This window comes from Anas platyrhynchos, chromosome 5 (assembly GCF_047663525.1).
Source record: "Anas platyrhynchos isolate ZD024472 breed Pekin duck chromosome 5, IASCAAS_PekinDuck_T2T, whole genome shotgun sequence".
In the NCBI taxonomy this organism is placed as follows: domain Eukaryota; kingdom Metazoa; phylum Chordata; class Aves; order Anseriformes; family Anatidae; genus Anas; species Anas platyrhynchos.
This window is the reverse complement of record NC_092591.1, coordinates 4,402,585-4,418,910: the sequence shown is the minus strand read 5'-3', so window position 1 is coordinate 4,418,910 and position 16,326 is coordinate 4,402,585. Positions and strand designations below refer to the sequence as shown.

Sequence of the window (16,326 nt, the reverse complement as noted above, 5' to 3'; positions counted from 1 at the left end):
CAGAAGACTCCAGCCGCAGATTATTAACATGAGCAGAATCTTTATGTTCATTTTTTATTAGATGTTAAAGACATGAGCTGATTTTTGCTCGTTTTTGTTTGTTTAGCTTGCCACTTCTCACCTAAGTCTATCATATATTTGGCATGTATTTCATACTCTAAATTCTCCACGCAGTAAGTGAAATGAAGCACTAATTATTGTATTCAACTTCTGGCAGTACTCACACTTGCAGAAGCTCCTCGCTTTGGACAGCCAGAGATGCCTACAAACAGATCAGAAACTCATTAGGAGCAGATCAGCAGCAAAGAGTGATGCAGAGAGTATGCCCTCGTTAATCAAGCACTGCTGCAGCATTCAGCTCCCCTTCAAGGGAGTCCTGCCCAGCCTCCTTTGGCCAGGAGAACCCTGGCTGTGCTACAGTGTGTAAAGACAGGGTAGAAAGCTAGACAAGAACACAGGAGGCATAAGAAACAGCACAAGGCTGCAAACCCACACATTAAAGGGAAGCAGGGACAGATATGCAACAGCCAGAAAAGCTGGCTTACTGCAAGTCAACACTGCAGTTGTCCCTGGATTTGCATGGTTAATGCAACTACTGGTTTTCCATGAATCCACGCAGGCTACCGCAGCCCGCTGGCTTCACTCAATTAACAATGCAATTAGAAGCTGTACCTGTTTGCAGTTCTCCTGTTTTAATTCTTGAATTTGTGTTTTGAAAGATTCATTTTCCTTTTGCACGTCCTATTTAAAGAAGAGACACAATGTTTTATATATTTACGTATACAGATAGCTATACACACACACACACACACAGAGTACATGCAGTCCCCCTTACATCACAAGGTACTTCCACTGAAGCTTTACCTGCAATTGTTTTACTTGGCTTGCAATTTCTCTCTCTTTTTCTTCCAGTACGGCTTTCAATTTCTGCATTTGTTCTTTTTCCTCTTTCAAACTACAGAGTTGTTTTGGGAAGAAAGAAAAAAAAGAGTTAAAATACAAATTGATACTAAGAAGAGACAGAGGCTAGCTGGGACAAAGTTTTCATCAGCAGAAAACAAGTAAGCTTCATGTGCTATGTATAATAAGCTGCCACATGGAGAAGCAGCGACTGGAGTATGGCTCTAAATCAAGAAAACTATCCAAAATAGGTGCCAGCTGCAGGAACGTGTATGGCAAACACTTACCTGCTAAGAACTGGAGTGAAGCAAGCCAGTCATTTCATGCGTCAATCAGCAAATGGGCTTAGTCATGACTGATCTCAGTCGGAGCAGTAGTGGGAGAGGATCAATTGATCCCCCAGGCAAGTCCTCCAAGCCAGTTGGCTCTGAAGGAGGTGCTAGGCACAGGCTCCCAAAGGTGAGGCTGCCTCGGGCACCACACGCAGGCTGTATAGGAGCCCTGCTTGGAGGGCAGTGCTTTACAAGAGCTGCTCTGAAGACAGAGTCTCTTTTGGCACAATCACATACAAGCTCTCTGCAACTTAGAGCAGCTGGACAAAGCAGAGTCAAAACAGAGGGAACTCGTGCTGCATTTCTTTTTAAAACAGGAGCTGGAAAGCTGGTCACCGCATCTCAGACTGAAACCAGCAAACCATTCATTGCTTTTACCAACTCTCAGGTACTTAAATCCACACTCTTTTTAAAAACTTGCTAAACAGAAGGAGAAATTATTGCTGGACGCAAAAAGGAGCAGCAGTTTCACTGGCCAGTAGAGTCCTGAGCAATCACTCACTTTTACAAAGCGTATGAACACTGCTACTTACACCAGGCAGGGACGCCAGACGCTTGCTCTAATACACAGCAGCAGATGTGCTGGCTAGTGTGCGTCCATAAGCACTAACACCTCATTTTAGCAAAGCCCATAAAATTCTTGAAACTCTCGTACATTCCAATTTAATACAAATGCCAGCACTGCGTGCATGTTATCGATAGGTGCTTGAGGAACTGCTACTAAGCATACTCACAGACTCTCCAGGTCCTGGACGTGGGATGCAGCAGGTACCTGAAAAACAAAGCAATTCCCAATCTCATTTTGACTGCACAAACAGCGCCAGTGAAGTCTTCAAATTAACAGCAACGCTTTGCAGGGGCGCCACACAGCTTGCAAGACACTTGCCAAGGAAATACTGGCAAATTTGCGTCATAACAAAACACACGTTGCTCCAAGAATATCTAAACACATGGATTTCGGAAGCACAGCTTACACCAAGCATCACAAACTTTGCACCAGCCAGTTTCTTTCCATTCCACCTTTCCCCTGGGATAAAGGCCTGTCTAGACATCCACGCAGAATAAGAGTGTAGCTCAGCTTCTCCCCTGTATCACCACCAAAATCCAAACTGAGTGGGAATACCGCCTTATTGGAAGGATTTCTTCAATTACACCTGGCTTTGAGAACATCCAATCAACTGTTCTCAAGTCCAGTGCAGAAAGTCAAAAGCCAAAATATCCCAGCCAATTGCAACTTCTGGAACAGGCAAAGGCAGGAAGAAATCAGAGCAAAGCTTAGCCACTTCCATGTAAGCTGCTATGCACACAAACAGCAAGAGATCCACCATGACCCATACCCCTGCAGGGACACTACTTCAGTGTGTCAAGAAGGTACCTAGGACACAGCTATGCCTACATCTATGAGCTTTAATGTCTCCAGACCAGGGCTACTCTTTAAGGACAGCATCATCCAAGTTAAAGAAAAGCTCTCAGAACTCAGTAACTGTGCAACACCTGCTTTGGATAAGCACAGTTGAACTATTAGGCTTTCTATGCTGGAGACTCTACCAATTTAGTCAAGTAGAATTTAATATAGCTCTGTACAATTACCACAAACCCTATAAGAAAGGTAGAGGATAAAAAACAAGCATCTTCCCGTTCAACCAAGCAGCCCCCTCAATCCCATCCCCTCTGCAGGCCATACCTGTTGGAGCTGTTGCAGGTTCTGTTGTTCTAATTCCTGAACTTTACTGGTTAACTGTGCAATTGTATCTTGTTGACCCTTTGGACAAAAAAAAAAAAAAAAAAGCAAGAAGTGTAAACGTAGTCCTTCCACAAGAAGAAATACTGCAACAGAATTTATTTCCCTAAGATACCAAGAAAGTTTACCTTCAGCCATTCTCCTTTCTTAACGATCTCTTTCTCCTTCTCTTCCAGTAAGGCCTCCATGGTTTTCACCTGATTTTCCTTCCCCTTCAACCTGTACCAATACATACACACAGACACAGAATAAACCCCTGCTCTTTTACTCATTGCAGCTTGTAACAAACCACAGCAGCCTGTGTGATCAAAGGTACAACCACAATTCGCCTGCAGAAAATGAATGTGAGGCTTTCACTTCAGTTTTAGCAGGAGATGCCATTAATCAATGGTACTGATCAGTGAAAGCAGACAGATTTTGCACCAACATACAATGCAGGGATCTTACATGTGCTCTCTTCACCTAAAAATAATTCCATCCTCCTCCCCAGCTAGGGACGTGAGGGACTGATGACCCTGGCAATTCAATTCTTATTTATCCACCCAGCTACAGTACAGGCATTACTAAAGCAAGCTTGCCACAGTACCTTGCCAATATGCTTCTATTCTGACTTGAATTTAATCCCACATAGGTTAATTTGGGCCCAGAAAGCCACGCAATCCTTCACCTTGTTAGCTGTCTCAGACAGGATCAGGCAAATGTACTAAGGATGCATGTCTACTAAAATTGGTGTGACCAGCCTGGCTCATTTCCTGAACATTTTAACTTTAAAATAGACTGGAGCAGGGAAGTGAGGGGTGCACATAGGGCAGATGAAACGTTAACAACTGTACTTACAGAGTCTGAAGTTCTTTAACTTGTGATGTAATCGACACCTAAAGAAAACAATCAGTACTTCAGTTCAATATACATTGAAAGAGACACAAATGCTACAAACTGCTTTAGACAGAAATAGGGGAAGAACGATAAATATTACTGAAATAGGCACAATTCACTGCAGTAATGTAAGCATAAACACACATTCTTTGTGGAAAAATAAATCATGAGAAGCCAAACGTCTCCACTATTTACTTTCATCACATTTAAAACGGGAATTCCACAGCAGAAAGGAAAACAGTGCAAATGGGAACGCAAGCAGGCCAACCATAGCACCGCTCCACTACAGGCAACAAAGGAAAAAGTGGACACTGGTGACAACCATCTCACTACAAACTGCAGCTCAAGTCAGAGATCACCTCTGGTCATTTAGATCTTTATAGAAGCAAGAGCTTTTTAGACACACTCTGCAATGTCAGTGCCCGTTTTAAGTTTCTTCGATTCACATTCAATCTTAAAATGGAAACAAGATTGAGTGGGAATATTCCCTCTGAATTTTGTTCAGAAGCCTAACAAACTGGAGACTGGCTATCTGTGTGGATACTGATGATGCAAACAAGCACATTTAGTTTAGTCCTCTTCTACAAGCTCTAGACATTCCCAGAAAACACTGTTCTGCTCACAGAACACCCAGAGGTGCGTATACACCACCTCTGGAGGAGACATCCCTTATATGCAGCTTTCCAGGGACAGCAACTCCAAAATGCATTTTGTTTTGGGCTCTGAGTCAGTTCCAGGGAAGGAAAAAAAACACACAAATAATTCCTCCAGTTCCTGGGAATCTGTCTTAAAAAAGAGGCCCAAGACGGAAACACTTTCTATGAAACTTTGCCTAAAAAGGACAAAACTTTAACGCTAAGGAAAACAGAAAGTGGGTGACATGTTGGAATGTAGCTAGAAAAAATGAAAAAAGCACAGACCAAAAAAGCCACGCACCCCCGGACAAACAAGCAAGCAAGCAAGCTTCCTGCCAGCACGATGGATTAAGCTGCCTGCAGAATGGGCTCCCTAAGGAAACATGGCTTCCTGTAGCTTCAGATGCTAGACAGCAGGCATGCCAAAAAAGCCAATAGTCCTCCATTTCTGAATTCCTGATAGCTAGAGTAAAAACTCCCTCTGCCAAGACAGGCTTTCTTTGGACACTGGAAAGATAATGGGCTTAGGTTTACCCAGAAACCAAATAAAATTTAGGTCAGTAGTATTCTAGCAACAGAGAAAAGACCAACAAGAGGGGAAGCACTGTTAGTAGTGGAAATTTCTAAAGTCTCAGCCCCAAAGGATGTCCTGGGGTTTCGTGTTTACTGCTGGGACACCATACCCAGACAGAGCTAATGCTACAGTGTTTTAAGTGCTTTGTCAATTATTTGGCAAGAATAGCCAAATCTCACAATAAAAGTCCAAAAAGCTCGGGCATCCATAGGAAGGTGGTTTCTGCAGGGCAGTAGCAGTTACACTACATATTTACAGCTTCATGTCCAAGGAAAAGTATAGCTCTACATTAAAAAGTTCCCGTATCCAATGACATTCACCAGTGAAACAAAACTAGAACAGAAATGAGTGAGCAGTGCATCCAAGGCAAGTCTGTTTCACGCTTCTGGCACTAAGGCATTTTACCTGTTTTTCCATCTCAAGCTGGGAATTTCCTACTTCTTCTTTCAGAGCCTCTATTTTCTGTGTCAAAGCCTTTTCAATGACAAAACAGACAGGATTGGACAATGGAAACAAAACCACCAAAAAAAAATGGACGCTACAAGTTCGTCACTACAGAATGCCATGCAGTAACGAATAAATGGTAGTTAATGGCATAGACACAGAAAGGAGGAAAAGTGTTGCAAGGTATTGAGACAGATACCTGAACAGTCTTCTCCTTGCTTGCTACTTTAAGGATTTCAGCTTGTAGTAGTTCTTCCACCGATTTTATTTTTCCATCCTTCTCATGGATCCTGAACAAGAACAGAGGAACAACATTAGGTGGCTGAACAAGTGTGCTACGTGAGCAAAAAACACTGGATTTGGTTCTGCCATCACATCACACTGCCAGCCTCTGGAAACCATCATGGGACTTCCCACTATTGCAGTTACATCTCACTGCAGTCCCAAAACCAGAAGCAAGAAGCAGGAGAAACAAGCAAGGGGAATAAGACTGGAAATAGCACAGAACATACTAGATTACGTAACTAGTAGCTTGCATACTAATAGATACCTTAATCTGCATTTTTAGACAAAAATTTGATAGTCTCTGGAATGACACGCACACAAGCTTCAGCCTTCACTCGATGTTCCAGCAATTTATTAACTTCAAATGCACACACACAAAGCACAAACAAGCTCAGTCCTTTTAGAGTACCTACTGCAGAAAAACAATTATCTGACAATTCAGAGCAATCCCTTGCCTAGTCTAAGTTAGACTTATGAATTTAATTGCTTAGCAGAGGAACAACTGGATTTTCAGAAGGTATTGATCTGACTTGACATGTTTCCAAAGCCCTGATGCTTCCTGCTGCATACACGCACACTTCACCCAGTTAAAAGCAAATTCTTTCAGGAAAGCAAAACACAGTCATGAAATAAAACCAGACAGAAGTAACGATCAGAAAGTAAATTGGTGCAGTAACTTACACTTTCTGGAGTTCTTCCACCAGTGACTGGAAGGAAACCTGTTTGAAACAGATCTTTAACTTAGAAAAACCGAAGAGAGCAAAACAATGCACAAGTGCTAAGGCATAAAGCATTAAAGAGCCTGGGCTCTTTGGCACCAGGTAAACTACACAGCAGCCAAAAGATTTTATCTACCTTTTATCCTACAAAATTAGCTGTTGGTCTCCAGTATCTGACAAGCCAATACTTTTGGGTCTGCGACAAGTTCCAGCAAAACAGAACAAAAAGCCCACCCCATCTTTTCCAGGAGAGGCTGAGGTTCAGGACCTGCATCTGACCAGCTAACCTTTTCTTGCTGGCATTGTACAACTCTCCATAGGTATTCATTCACACTTTTTTTTTTTTTGCTCTCTCAAAATGATTTTCTAGAAGTGCTCTTCTGAGCTGTCCAAGCACAGCTGGACATCAAGGAAAAGCACTTCCTGATAAGTGTTGAGTGCATATCAAAAAATGTAATACTATGATAGTCACTGAACACAAAGAGAAGTGGGTTAAGTCACATCCATACAACTACAGACAGACATTAGAAAGCCCAAATATACAAACACAACGCAGCATGAGCTTCCTACCAGCCATGCTTGTTGCACTAGGCTTCTGGAAAAACACAGCCTACAGCCTTTCAGTACGTAGCACAAAATCAACTGAGAGCCGCCGCTGAACTGGAACTTTTGGATCCACCACACTTCTGACACTTATGCAAAGGAAGCGTTTGACAGAAATACCAGCTTGCAGGCCAACACTAGAGGAAAACAGGATGCTTTGCCAACAGGCTTCAAAGACATCTTCACCTTTTTCCCTTGACTTTTGCAACCACAGCAAGATCCTTTTAGATTTAAGTTTAGGTGTAATCAAAGTTTTAGATGAAAAGTATTACCTGCTCTGATAGCTGAATTTGCAGACTTTGAAGTTCTTTTCTCAAGGATGAATTTTCTGTATGCAGTGCCTTTGAAAGCAGACACACAGATAATGAACGACTCATTTATTGGGGAAAAAAGTGTTAAGCTTGACAGAAAAATAATTTATTTTGGAGCAAGTGAAAGACTATTTGAAAGCCTGAAAGAGACCCCCCTCTGCAGCAGTTGGAGCCAAATTATTCAGTGGAATAATTATTCAATTATTCTTCAATCTATAGGAACACTTCAACCTATAGCAAGTGGAGGGAAACATCTAGATGATGTGCTCGTGTTTTTGGCTGTTTGGTAGCCTGACAGTTTGCTAGCATGCAACTTCTCCCAGGGGCCTCAGCAATGCACCTGGAATTTAGGGACACTAAGAGAAAATTGTATTACTGTGTCCAGACAGACAGGACATAGCATTCCAGCAAAAACACTGCTGAAAACAAACAGGGATTTTTGTACTGCTTCCCAGATTTCTCATCACTAGCTTTTTTGTTTTTTAACAAATAAGAGTATGGAAACACCTTCAGCATCATCCCAAATTGCCACTTGTTTGCAATTCGTTTAGCCCTTCAAATTATTCAGCAAAAAGATGCAATAGTCCCACAGTGCCAAGTTTTATAAATACCCCTTTTCTAAGGACAGATTTGTTACAGGTTACATCAAACTGTTCTGGAGATGCAGGGCAAAATTTATTCCAAAAGACATCAGGTAAAGACACCAGTAAAATCTACTCTAGACTAGGCAGAGACAAACACTTACTGTATACCATCAGCTTAGCTTCTGTTACCAAATAGATTTTAACCTTGTCTCTGGGATATGCCTCTCCTGCTCACAGGGAATGATCTCAGACTGCGCTATGAATGCTCAAACATGCAGATTAAGAGCTCTTGTGCAAAGTGTATTTCCCCATAAAAAGATAATATGAGGGATTTTACCTTCAGATCCTCCTCTTTATTAGCCACCTGTATGAGTCCTGCCTCAAGCAGCTCTTCAACTGTCTTGATTTTATCATCCTTCTCTCTCATGCTGAGAAATCAAAAGTGAGTATTAGGAAAATAGAGTTAACCTCTAAAGGCAGTTTAGCTATCAATAGTAACCTTGCTGCCAGCAGAGATGGATCCCTGTTTTATCCTCTGATTCAAAAGAAAAAAAATAGTTTCTTACCTTCTCTCCATCTGCTCTATCAAGTCCTTGTTTGCCTATTAAACAAAAATAGAAGGGTGATCACTAATTGGACCATTTGGTTTGGGATTTTAACAACAAAAAGAACTACAAGTATCAACTTCCCCATAAATTTAGTTATGGAACTGCAATCCGGCAGGGAAAACAGAATAGTGGGAGGATATCATCATAGCATGGGGGTCTAATACTAAGGTTGGAAAGAGGTCAGTCTTTCACGAGAGGCACAGATCCAGCCCAAACAAGCACCCAGAAGATCTACCTCCTTTAAGCATTTCCCAAAGTCACAAGCTCCACTTGGGGCTCACCCAACAGAGCATTTATGACTTCTCAGAGACCAACAGCAATGCATTGCAAGAGACCACACAAGAAATGTAGACCAGCTCCCAGAAAAAAAAAAAAAAAAAAAATCAGCTTTCAGACATGACACTAAGTCAGCCAGTCCTAGGGGAATAAGGGCTGCAAATCTGGTTATCTGCCAGAAAACAGGGAAGCACTCCAGACAGGTTACTGCTGAGTGGCAGATACCAGCATGGGGCTGAAAAGGAAACAAGTCTCCTGCCCTGCAAGTCTTTCTACTGTGTTTCAGGAAGCTCATTCCACAGTGGTATGAAGTCATGGGTGTTCAGAGCTCTCCCAAGCACTATGGGTAAAAAGATGGAAGACAAGGCAGGGGGGTGGAATACACCACAGTGAGTTTTCTTCCATTCCATGGGTCCATTCTTTGGTTACTACTAGTTTGAGAATTCAGTCTGGGATGGAAGAACACAGACAGTGTTATGACCTTACTCTGGTCTTCTTACAGACCAAGAACACTTCTTCCTAGGAGGGTTGGTTGCTCATGGGGTTTTTGTATTCCACAAAATTGACATTAAAACTGGGAGAGGCTGCAGAAAGAAGTTCGTCCTTATTTTAAGCTAGCATTCTTCAGGGGAGGGAAAAGTCCACATTTTGTTTGCTTACTCTTGACTAGATTTAGAAGACAGCCACAGCTGTCCAACGTGGACTTCCCATGCATGTCTAAAATGCAGACTTTGCACATCAACCAGCTCACCCTATGGCCAGCTTAGCAAGAAAACATTTAAGAACTTGAAAAGAACCGAGGATATTTGATACAACCTCAGCATGCACTGGCTGTACAGGCTCAGACAGGAGAGTCTGCAGCTTCTGAACTTCAGCTTGCAGAGTTTGGTTTTGATCCTTGAGAACCTGAAATTTAAACATATCAGTTCAGAACTGCATGCCCAAGCTACATTTTCATAATGGCAACGAGGTAATTAAATAACACAGAAGTTGTTACAGTGAGTTCTTTGGAAGCTACAAGACTACAAAGAGTCCTTTCCCCATCTTCCTTGCCTTTCTGTATTAATACTTCTGTCCTTATGTTCCCATAAGGAATTCAGCTGTTACCATCTTTATTCCCTGGCAGAGGATCAGACAGTACCAAGCGCAAGAGACAAGAGAAACTGCATTTTCCTCCTGAAACAGCATCAGCAGCATCTCCAGATTTGATAGCTGCTTTTTACAAAGCACTCAACCAGCAAATCCAACAGTCTAGGATCACCTCCCTGGTTCTCTTCAGCTGCCTTAACATTTATGAAGCACAGCAAAGAACTGGCAGCAGAGATTTGCACAGCTCCCACACTTCAGTTTGAGCGTGAGCTCAGGAAGAGGAGCAGCTGTACCACAGCCCTTGCGTCCCTGCAGCATCCCCTCTCAGAGCAACAAATGAAGCAACCCTTAGCAAAGAGGCTGACAACTCAGATGTACAATCGCTGCTCCTGGGAAAAGGGGTTCCAGGAACCAGCGTGGCTCTCTGCAGCAATTCACCCAGAGGACATCATATAACTTGCAACACTCTGTGGCACCAGCTGATCACTGCACAAGGTGCCAAAAGGAAAATCAGCCTCTAGTACACAAAACACCGGAGAGGTCATGCCATTTAATATCACCGGTCAGTGCTCTCATCAGGAGCCTTCTTGTGAAGAATTCATTCAGCCTGCAGTAAAACCCTCTGCTCATAAGAGGAAACGCGCAGACCCAAAGCCTTACAAGGACAACACATGCAGGAAGGGACAGCAAAGGTGAGGATTAACAAATTGCTGTTTTGAGCTCGTTTTTTCCACTTTTGTGTATGTGGAAAGAAACAAACACTTGCTCAGGCAGAAGTGTTCAGGACAGGCTTCTGTTTAGGATCAAAGACAGGAAGAAGAGACTAGAAGTACACAGAACATTCACACGGAGTACACTATAGGTTTCCAGAGTATCCTAAAAACAACCATCTGCACTCAGGTCCCTGCTCGCTTCCTAAGAAGTGACTGAATTGCTGCCAGCTGATTTTTGGCCATGACAGAGCACCAAGCTCATTTCAGCACATAACCACCCACAACACCTCTCAGGTCTTTTTCCACGAGGAAAGTTCAGATTATTCCTCATCGTATTCATTTTCAGCACTTCACCTGCCATCTTGAAACACTGCACGACCTTGAAAGCCCCCTGCAATTCCTGGTAGTCAACACAAGGTAATCAAACATTATTAATAAACCTGCCACTTCTTCCCACTCCCCTTTCTCAATTGCTTATACATCCAGCACACATCTCCCTGAAGCTCCAGATGATAGCTTTATCGTGAAAACCAACCATCTGAAGTCCTATTTTGTTACCTATTCTTTGACCAGATATTAAGTGTGGAAACAGTTTCCCCTCTTAGTCTCTGACAACCTAGAGAAACTACACGCCTTGCAAGGGACTCACATCAAAACATCTTCAAAAATGCAACTTCGATATGTGAACCAAGTTCACTACTTGCCTGCTAACAGCTTCAGAGACCTCTAGGAGATCCATGAGGCACAACTTCTCCTAAAAAAGCCTTGCTCCCTTGGCCCCTATCCACCTGCTCTGTTCATCACCAGCAAACCTCTCAACATGGTATGAAACTCAGTGACCTTTTTCACCAAAAGCAGCAGAAAAACAGCACTACCAACGTGGGTTTTAAAGGAGTTAAGACAACTGAGGCACCAACTTTCACAGGAAGTGGGTCTAAAGCTAAAGTTCAGAAGAAAAAGCCTGAGGTGCCAGAGAGCAAGGAAGAGTTAAGTTGATCTTTGTGTACACTGCTTAGAAACAAGTAGCAGCTCTGCTTTGCAGACCCCAGATGGCAGAACTAAAAGCTTTGGCAATTTAGCTGCTACCTTATGAGAAACAATTTGGAAACCGGCAGGAGGAAAATAAGCATTTTTACACCTACCTTGACAGAAAAAAAATTACAAAAAAAAAGATCTGACAGCACGATAACCCAAGCAATAAAAGCTCCCACCAAGGACTTGGAAGTTGCATTAGGGGGTAGAATGCAGAAAAAATGCAATAGTTTTTATTGAACATTTCTAAGACCTCACTTCACAACTACATTTGACTTGAATTACATCTCTCACTCAGCTGCACAGTCTGTTGCTACTACTCTGATATCCCACAGTGCTCCTGCCATGTAAAAACAATGCTGTAACACAGCTTAACACCTGAAAGTCAGCTCTGTGTCACAAATCAACATCGTATGAACTGCTCCACAACCTCACAAGTCTGGAAAACTTGCTGTCAATAAGCACAAGGGTAGTTACTCTGCAGCTTACCTTGAATTCTTCTTTTGTGTTTGCAGTCTGCGCAAGTTCTTCTCGAAGCTGCTCTTCAAGAGTTCTTATTTTGTCATCTTTGATGTGAATGCTGAGACACAGCAGAACAGTTAAATACATCTTACAGAAAGCATCAATTCAAAAGAATATAAAAAAAAACAGATAAAAATTGTTTATCAAATGCCAGAGCCATTTATTTACCTTTTCTGCATCCTTTCTAGCTCATGTGCAGCAGCAGCCTAGATATAAAGAGGATTAACACAGACTTAGGATACATCACATGATTCAATCAACCTTTCATTCCACAGTATTAAAAAGCTAGAACAAGTCATTTGGCCTCTCAGCACATGACTCACCAGCAAGTGAAAGGGGTAAGCTTGTCGTTACGCACTTTCACACCACCAATACATACCAGGCAAGCATGCAATTATGAAAGGGGAGAAGATCTGGAAAGGATTCGTTTAACAGCCAGGATTTTCTCTAATTAAACACAGCATTTCCACCTCCGTAATGCACAGGCCACACAGCAGTAGCTGGGGAAAGGCATTTTGTTTGGTTCTAAAAATGCTTGTTGTCAGGGAAGGTTTTCATTGTATAGTCTTGGTTTTTGCCTTTTCAGATGGATGCTTACGAGCCCTTCATGCAATTGCCATGTTTGTGTAATCAACCACACTTGTCTCTGCTCCTGTGCAACATCCTGCACTTTGCACACCTGCAAATCTTGATAAACCTAACAAGCAAAATGCTTCCCTAACTTGGCTGTCCAAGCACGAAACAGATGTAGCTGGTAAAGAAGGAAGGACAAGAAGCATGCCTCTGACCAGCTACAAGAACTCCGGGAAATCACGTATTGACCCTATTCTGTAACTTCACACCCTTAATGGGTGTAAGCACAGCTCACTCAGAACAGCAGATCTGCCCTTGCTTTTATGACAAAGTAGACAGCGGGAAGAGACTTCAATTGAAGTCTTTAATGAATATGGCAGCTATTTTACCTGCTCATTTGTCAGAGCCTGTAACTTCTGTACTTCTGATTTCAAGGACAGGTTCATATTCTGCAATACCTGAAGGAAGAAAGGAAGAAGAAACACTTGCATTTTTCATACAGATGGTCTTTCAAGCATGCCCACTCTTCAGTGCAAAATATCCCTGGTCGCTTTTTGTGATAGTCTAGAGGTAATAACAAGGAAAAGCCTCAACCTTTGTTATGAATGACTTTCCAGCATCATGCATTGGTCTTGCCTGGAAGAGCAAAGATCAGCAGACTTGCAGCCAAAGGAGCTGGTTCTAGATCCAGACAGCAGCAGCCTTGCAGGCTTCATTTCATATGCACATCCAGCGAGCCTGTCCCTCTACCAGCTGGCATTTACACATTCTTTTATTATACCTTGAGCTCTTCCTCCTTGCTGGTTAAATTGGCATGTTCGTTGCCTAATGAGTCCTCCATCTGCTTTAGCTGTTTGTCCTTTTCTGCAATCCTGCACAAATGAGAAATGATGACTTATCAGTACTAAAAGGCCTTGGATGGAAGCTCCGCGTGAAGCATCAGGCTAAACACAAAGTACATGCTGGCCCTTCGGTCCAGCTCCTACTCCCATTCCTGCTGACTGTATACATTTGGTCCAAAAGCTTTTCCATGCTTTTTAAATGCCTTTTGCTTGCCAAAAATTTATGGGATGTTCTCTAGCTCTGAAACACAGCTACCCCATCTCCCAAAGGGAGAAATCTCCTGGCACAGCAATACAGCCCGAACACAAACGTTCTCATGGTCACGCACATTCCTGCTCACTGCAGATCCCTGCACACAGGCAGCAGCAAACAAGAAGAGTCACTGCTTTCCATGCAGCAGGGACACGTACAATGGGCTACAATTCAGAAGCCAGACAGAGAAGGGAAATCCGCAGGAAGCGTTTTCCCAGCTCCTAAGTGAATCTTGCAGCTAGAAAGTTAGAAGCACAGACAACATTTCCTTGGCCAGTCCCTCCTGTATGCACTGAGCACGAGCACACACTGAGGAAAGGGTGTGTGTTAGAAGCCAGTGACACCTTCCAAATACCAGGGGAAATGAATGCTCACACTTTGTGGAGTTCTTCTGCCAGGACTGAAGCTGAGGTCTGCAGAAGGAAAAAAAAAAGAAAGCAACTGAGTAAAGCAAGTCAAAGAATCATCTTTTTCAGTGAGCCAGGAATAGCATTTTTTAAGATTTGCCTTGTTATTTTAAACTGGCACAGGCAGATTTCAAGTATTTCCTGGCTAAGGAACATTGGAAGAATCTCAACACATATTAACATCCTTTCCCTTTCTGCTTAAGGCAACAGAAGAGAAAGATGAACTATCTTATTTGCCATTTTGCTCTTCAGCAGAATCAAAGCAGCACTTGTCTCCCAAGGACTAAACGCTCTATGGGACACTGCTGTCAAACCACTCAAAGAACTAAGAGCAAAAAGCCCTGCACAGTGCATCAAGACTTGTGTTAGGAACAAAAACAGCAGCATAAGAACAGCAAGTGGCATCTTTTCCTCTCTGGTAAGAGCCTAATTCCTATATGGTCACACACACGTGTGGGCACAGTGGTCTGGACAAACCCTCCACTGGATCTGCACTCCAGAACAGGGCAGGAGAGAGTTGGCACACAGGTTATTAGGAGGCATCTAAGAACCCTAAGAACCTCTGCAGGCTGCCTCATGCCCAGTTTGGTAGCAGCTACAGCAGAATTTCCATCCTCTTTGTGCTTCAAACAACTGCTTATCCCTACCCAGCCTCACCTCTGTCCAAAAACCCTGGATCTCACAGAGCTTGTCCCCGTGGCACCCTACAGCACTGGGATTCCTGCACTGCCTCATCCAGCTTGTGCCACAGAACAGCAACAGGCACAGTCAGAAGGGAACAAACAGTTCCAGTCCCAGATCTGTCTCCTGAATGACCTAAACTATTTCATCAGCCCTCACATCCACAGAAGTATCCAGTCCGTCCCCGTTTCCCCAAAGCGGGATTTTCACACACACTGCCCATGGGAGAAAAATAGCTCTGCGTTTTCACAGCCAGACAGGCTACCAGGGGAAAGGCTTGTTCTTCCTTGGGTAACCCAGACCAAAAAAAAGTGAAATTTCCCTAGGGATTCATTTTCAAAATCCTTTAAAAGGACTGGGATAAGGGGACTAGGTCAAGAAGAAGCTGTAAATCTAGAGTGCCTCTTCCTTCACTACTGTACCAACTCAAAAGGTTAAAACCAAGCTCTTCAAACAAACCCAATGACACATTTTCAGCCTGATGTTGAATTTATTCAAACTACATCAAGCGTATCTGTAATTAAAAAGTCAGCACCCGATTGCATATGAACAGGGAGCTTATGACCGTGTCCAGTTGTACCCACAGGAGTTAAGAGTTTTTCTGAGCTGATTTCTGTGATTTAGCTCTACATTGAACTCAACTTCAGAGACTCAGACAAGCTCTCTGAAGTTTTACACATTTATAACAATATTTTCTTAAAGAAATCAGGATAAATAAAATTTTAGAGATTAAAATGAGAAATAAGAGGCTTTGTGCACTGTGTGGGGTTTTTTGTCCTCGTTTGTTTTCTGTCACCACTGGAACCAGCACTGGACTGAACAAAGCTTTATCTAACAGCTGCCATAAGTCACTACTTCTCCACCTGATGCACAAGGGAAAGGCATTATCAGGTGGTTCACACAAGGAGTGCAAAAAAGACCAAAGTACCACATGAGACAGAATACATATACATGCAAAGCTATGGAGAAAAAAAACATTTAAAATGGTATTCCACCCTTGATTATAAATGAAAGCCACGGCAGGAGGATAGGTGGATTTTTTTCCACCCCAGAAAGACAGCAGAAGCTTAAGTTTTAAGCCAGGTTAAGAAGCACTACAAAAAGAGGATGCTAACAAGTCTTCACTTTCATTATTACACATCTTGCATCCAACTACAAAGAAAAAAAGTCTGCCTTTTTACAGAAAGTTTACAATTCAAGACTACAAAAGAAAGGGAAGAGTCCAAGAACAAGCTGTACCTGGGCAGCCATTTGTGAATGAAGCTTCTGAAGCTGAGCGTTCAAAGCATCTTTCTGATCCATCAGTTCCTTTTAAGAAAGCACAAG

At 42.7% G+C, this 16,326-nt stretch overlaps 1 protein-coding gene across 16 annotated transcripts in view; it reads right to left on the bottom strand.

Moving 5' to 3' along the window:
* Positions 1 to 16,326, bottom strand: part of KTN1 (kinectin 1) — a 72,408-nt gene that overhangs the window by 19,163 nt on the left and 36,919 nt on the right. For 11 of the 16 annotated variants that reach the window (XM_038179850.2, XM_072038119.1, XM_072038120.1 and 8 more), the window contains 20 exons: positions 16,240 to 16,308; positions 14,288 to 14,325; positions 13,599 to 13,689; positions 13,207 to 13,275; positions 12,413 to 12,450; positions 12,212 to 12,302; positions 9,705 to 9,794; positions 8,571 to 8,605; positions 8,342 to 8,432; positions 7,382 to 7,450; positions 6,469 to 6,506; positions 5,702 to 5,792; positions 5,464 to 5,532; positions 3,811 to 3,848; positions 3,102 to 3,192; positions 2,917 to 2,994; positions 1,967 to 2,004; positions 865 to 955; positions 673 to 741; positions 225 to 262 (listed from right to left, as the gene is read on the bottom strand). In XM_038179850.2, coding sequence (XP_038035778.2) covers positions 225 to 262; positions 673 to 741; positions 865 to 955; positions 1,967 to 2,004; positions 2,917 to 2,994; positions 3,102 to 3,192; positions 3,811 to 3,848; positions 5,464 to 5,532; positions 5,702 to 5,792; positions 6,469 to 6,506; positions 7,382 to 7,450; positions 8,342 to 8,432; positions 8,571 to 8,605; positions 9,705 to 9,794; positions 12,212 to 12,302; positions 12,413 to 12,450; positions 13,207 to 13,275; positions 13,599 to 13,689; positions 14,288 to 14,325; positions 16,240 to 16,308 — 1,322 coding nt within the window. The remainder of the gene's footprint in view (positions 1 to 224; positions 263 to 672; positions 742 to 864; positions 956 to 1,966; positions 2,005 to 2,916; positions 2,995 to 3,101; positions 3,193 to 3,810; positions 3,849 to 5,463; positions 5,533 to 5,701; positions 5,793 to 6,468; positions 6,507 to 7,381; positions 7,451 to 8,341; positions 8,433 to 8,570; positions 8,606 to 9,704; positions 9,795 to 12,211; positions 12,303 to 12,412; positions 12,451 to 13,206; positions 13,276 to 13,598; positions 13,690 to 14,287; positions 14,326 to 16,239; positions 16,309 to 16,326) is intronic. The other 5 variants (XM_072038118.1, XM_072038124.1, XM_072038127.1 and 2 more) reach the window with 1 other exon arrangement.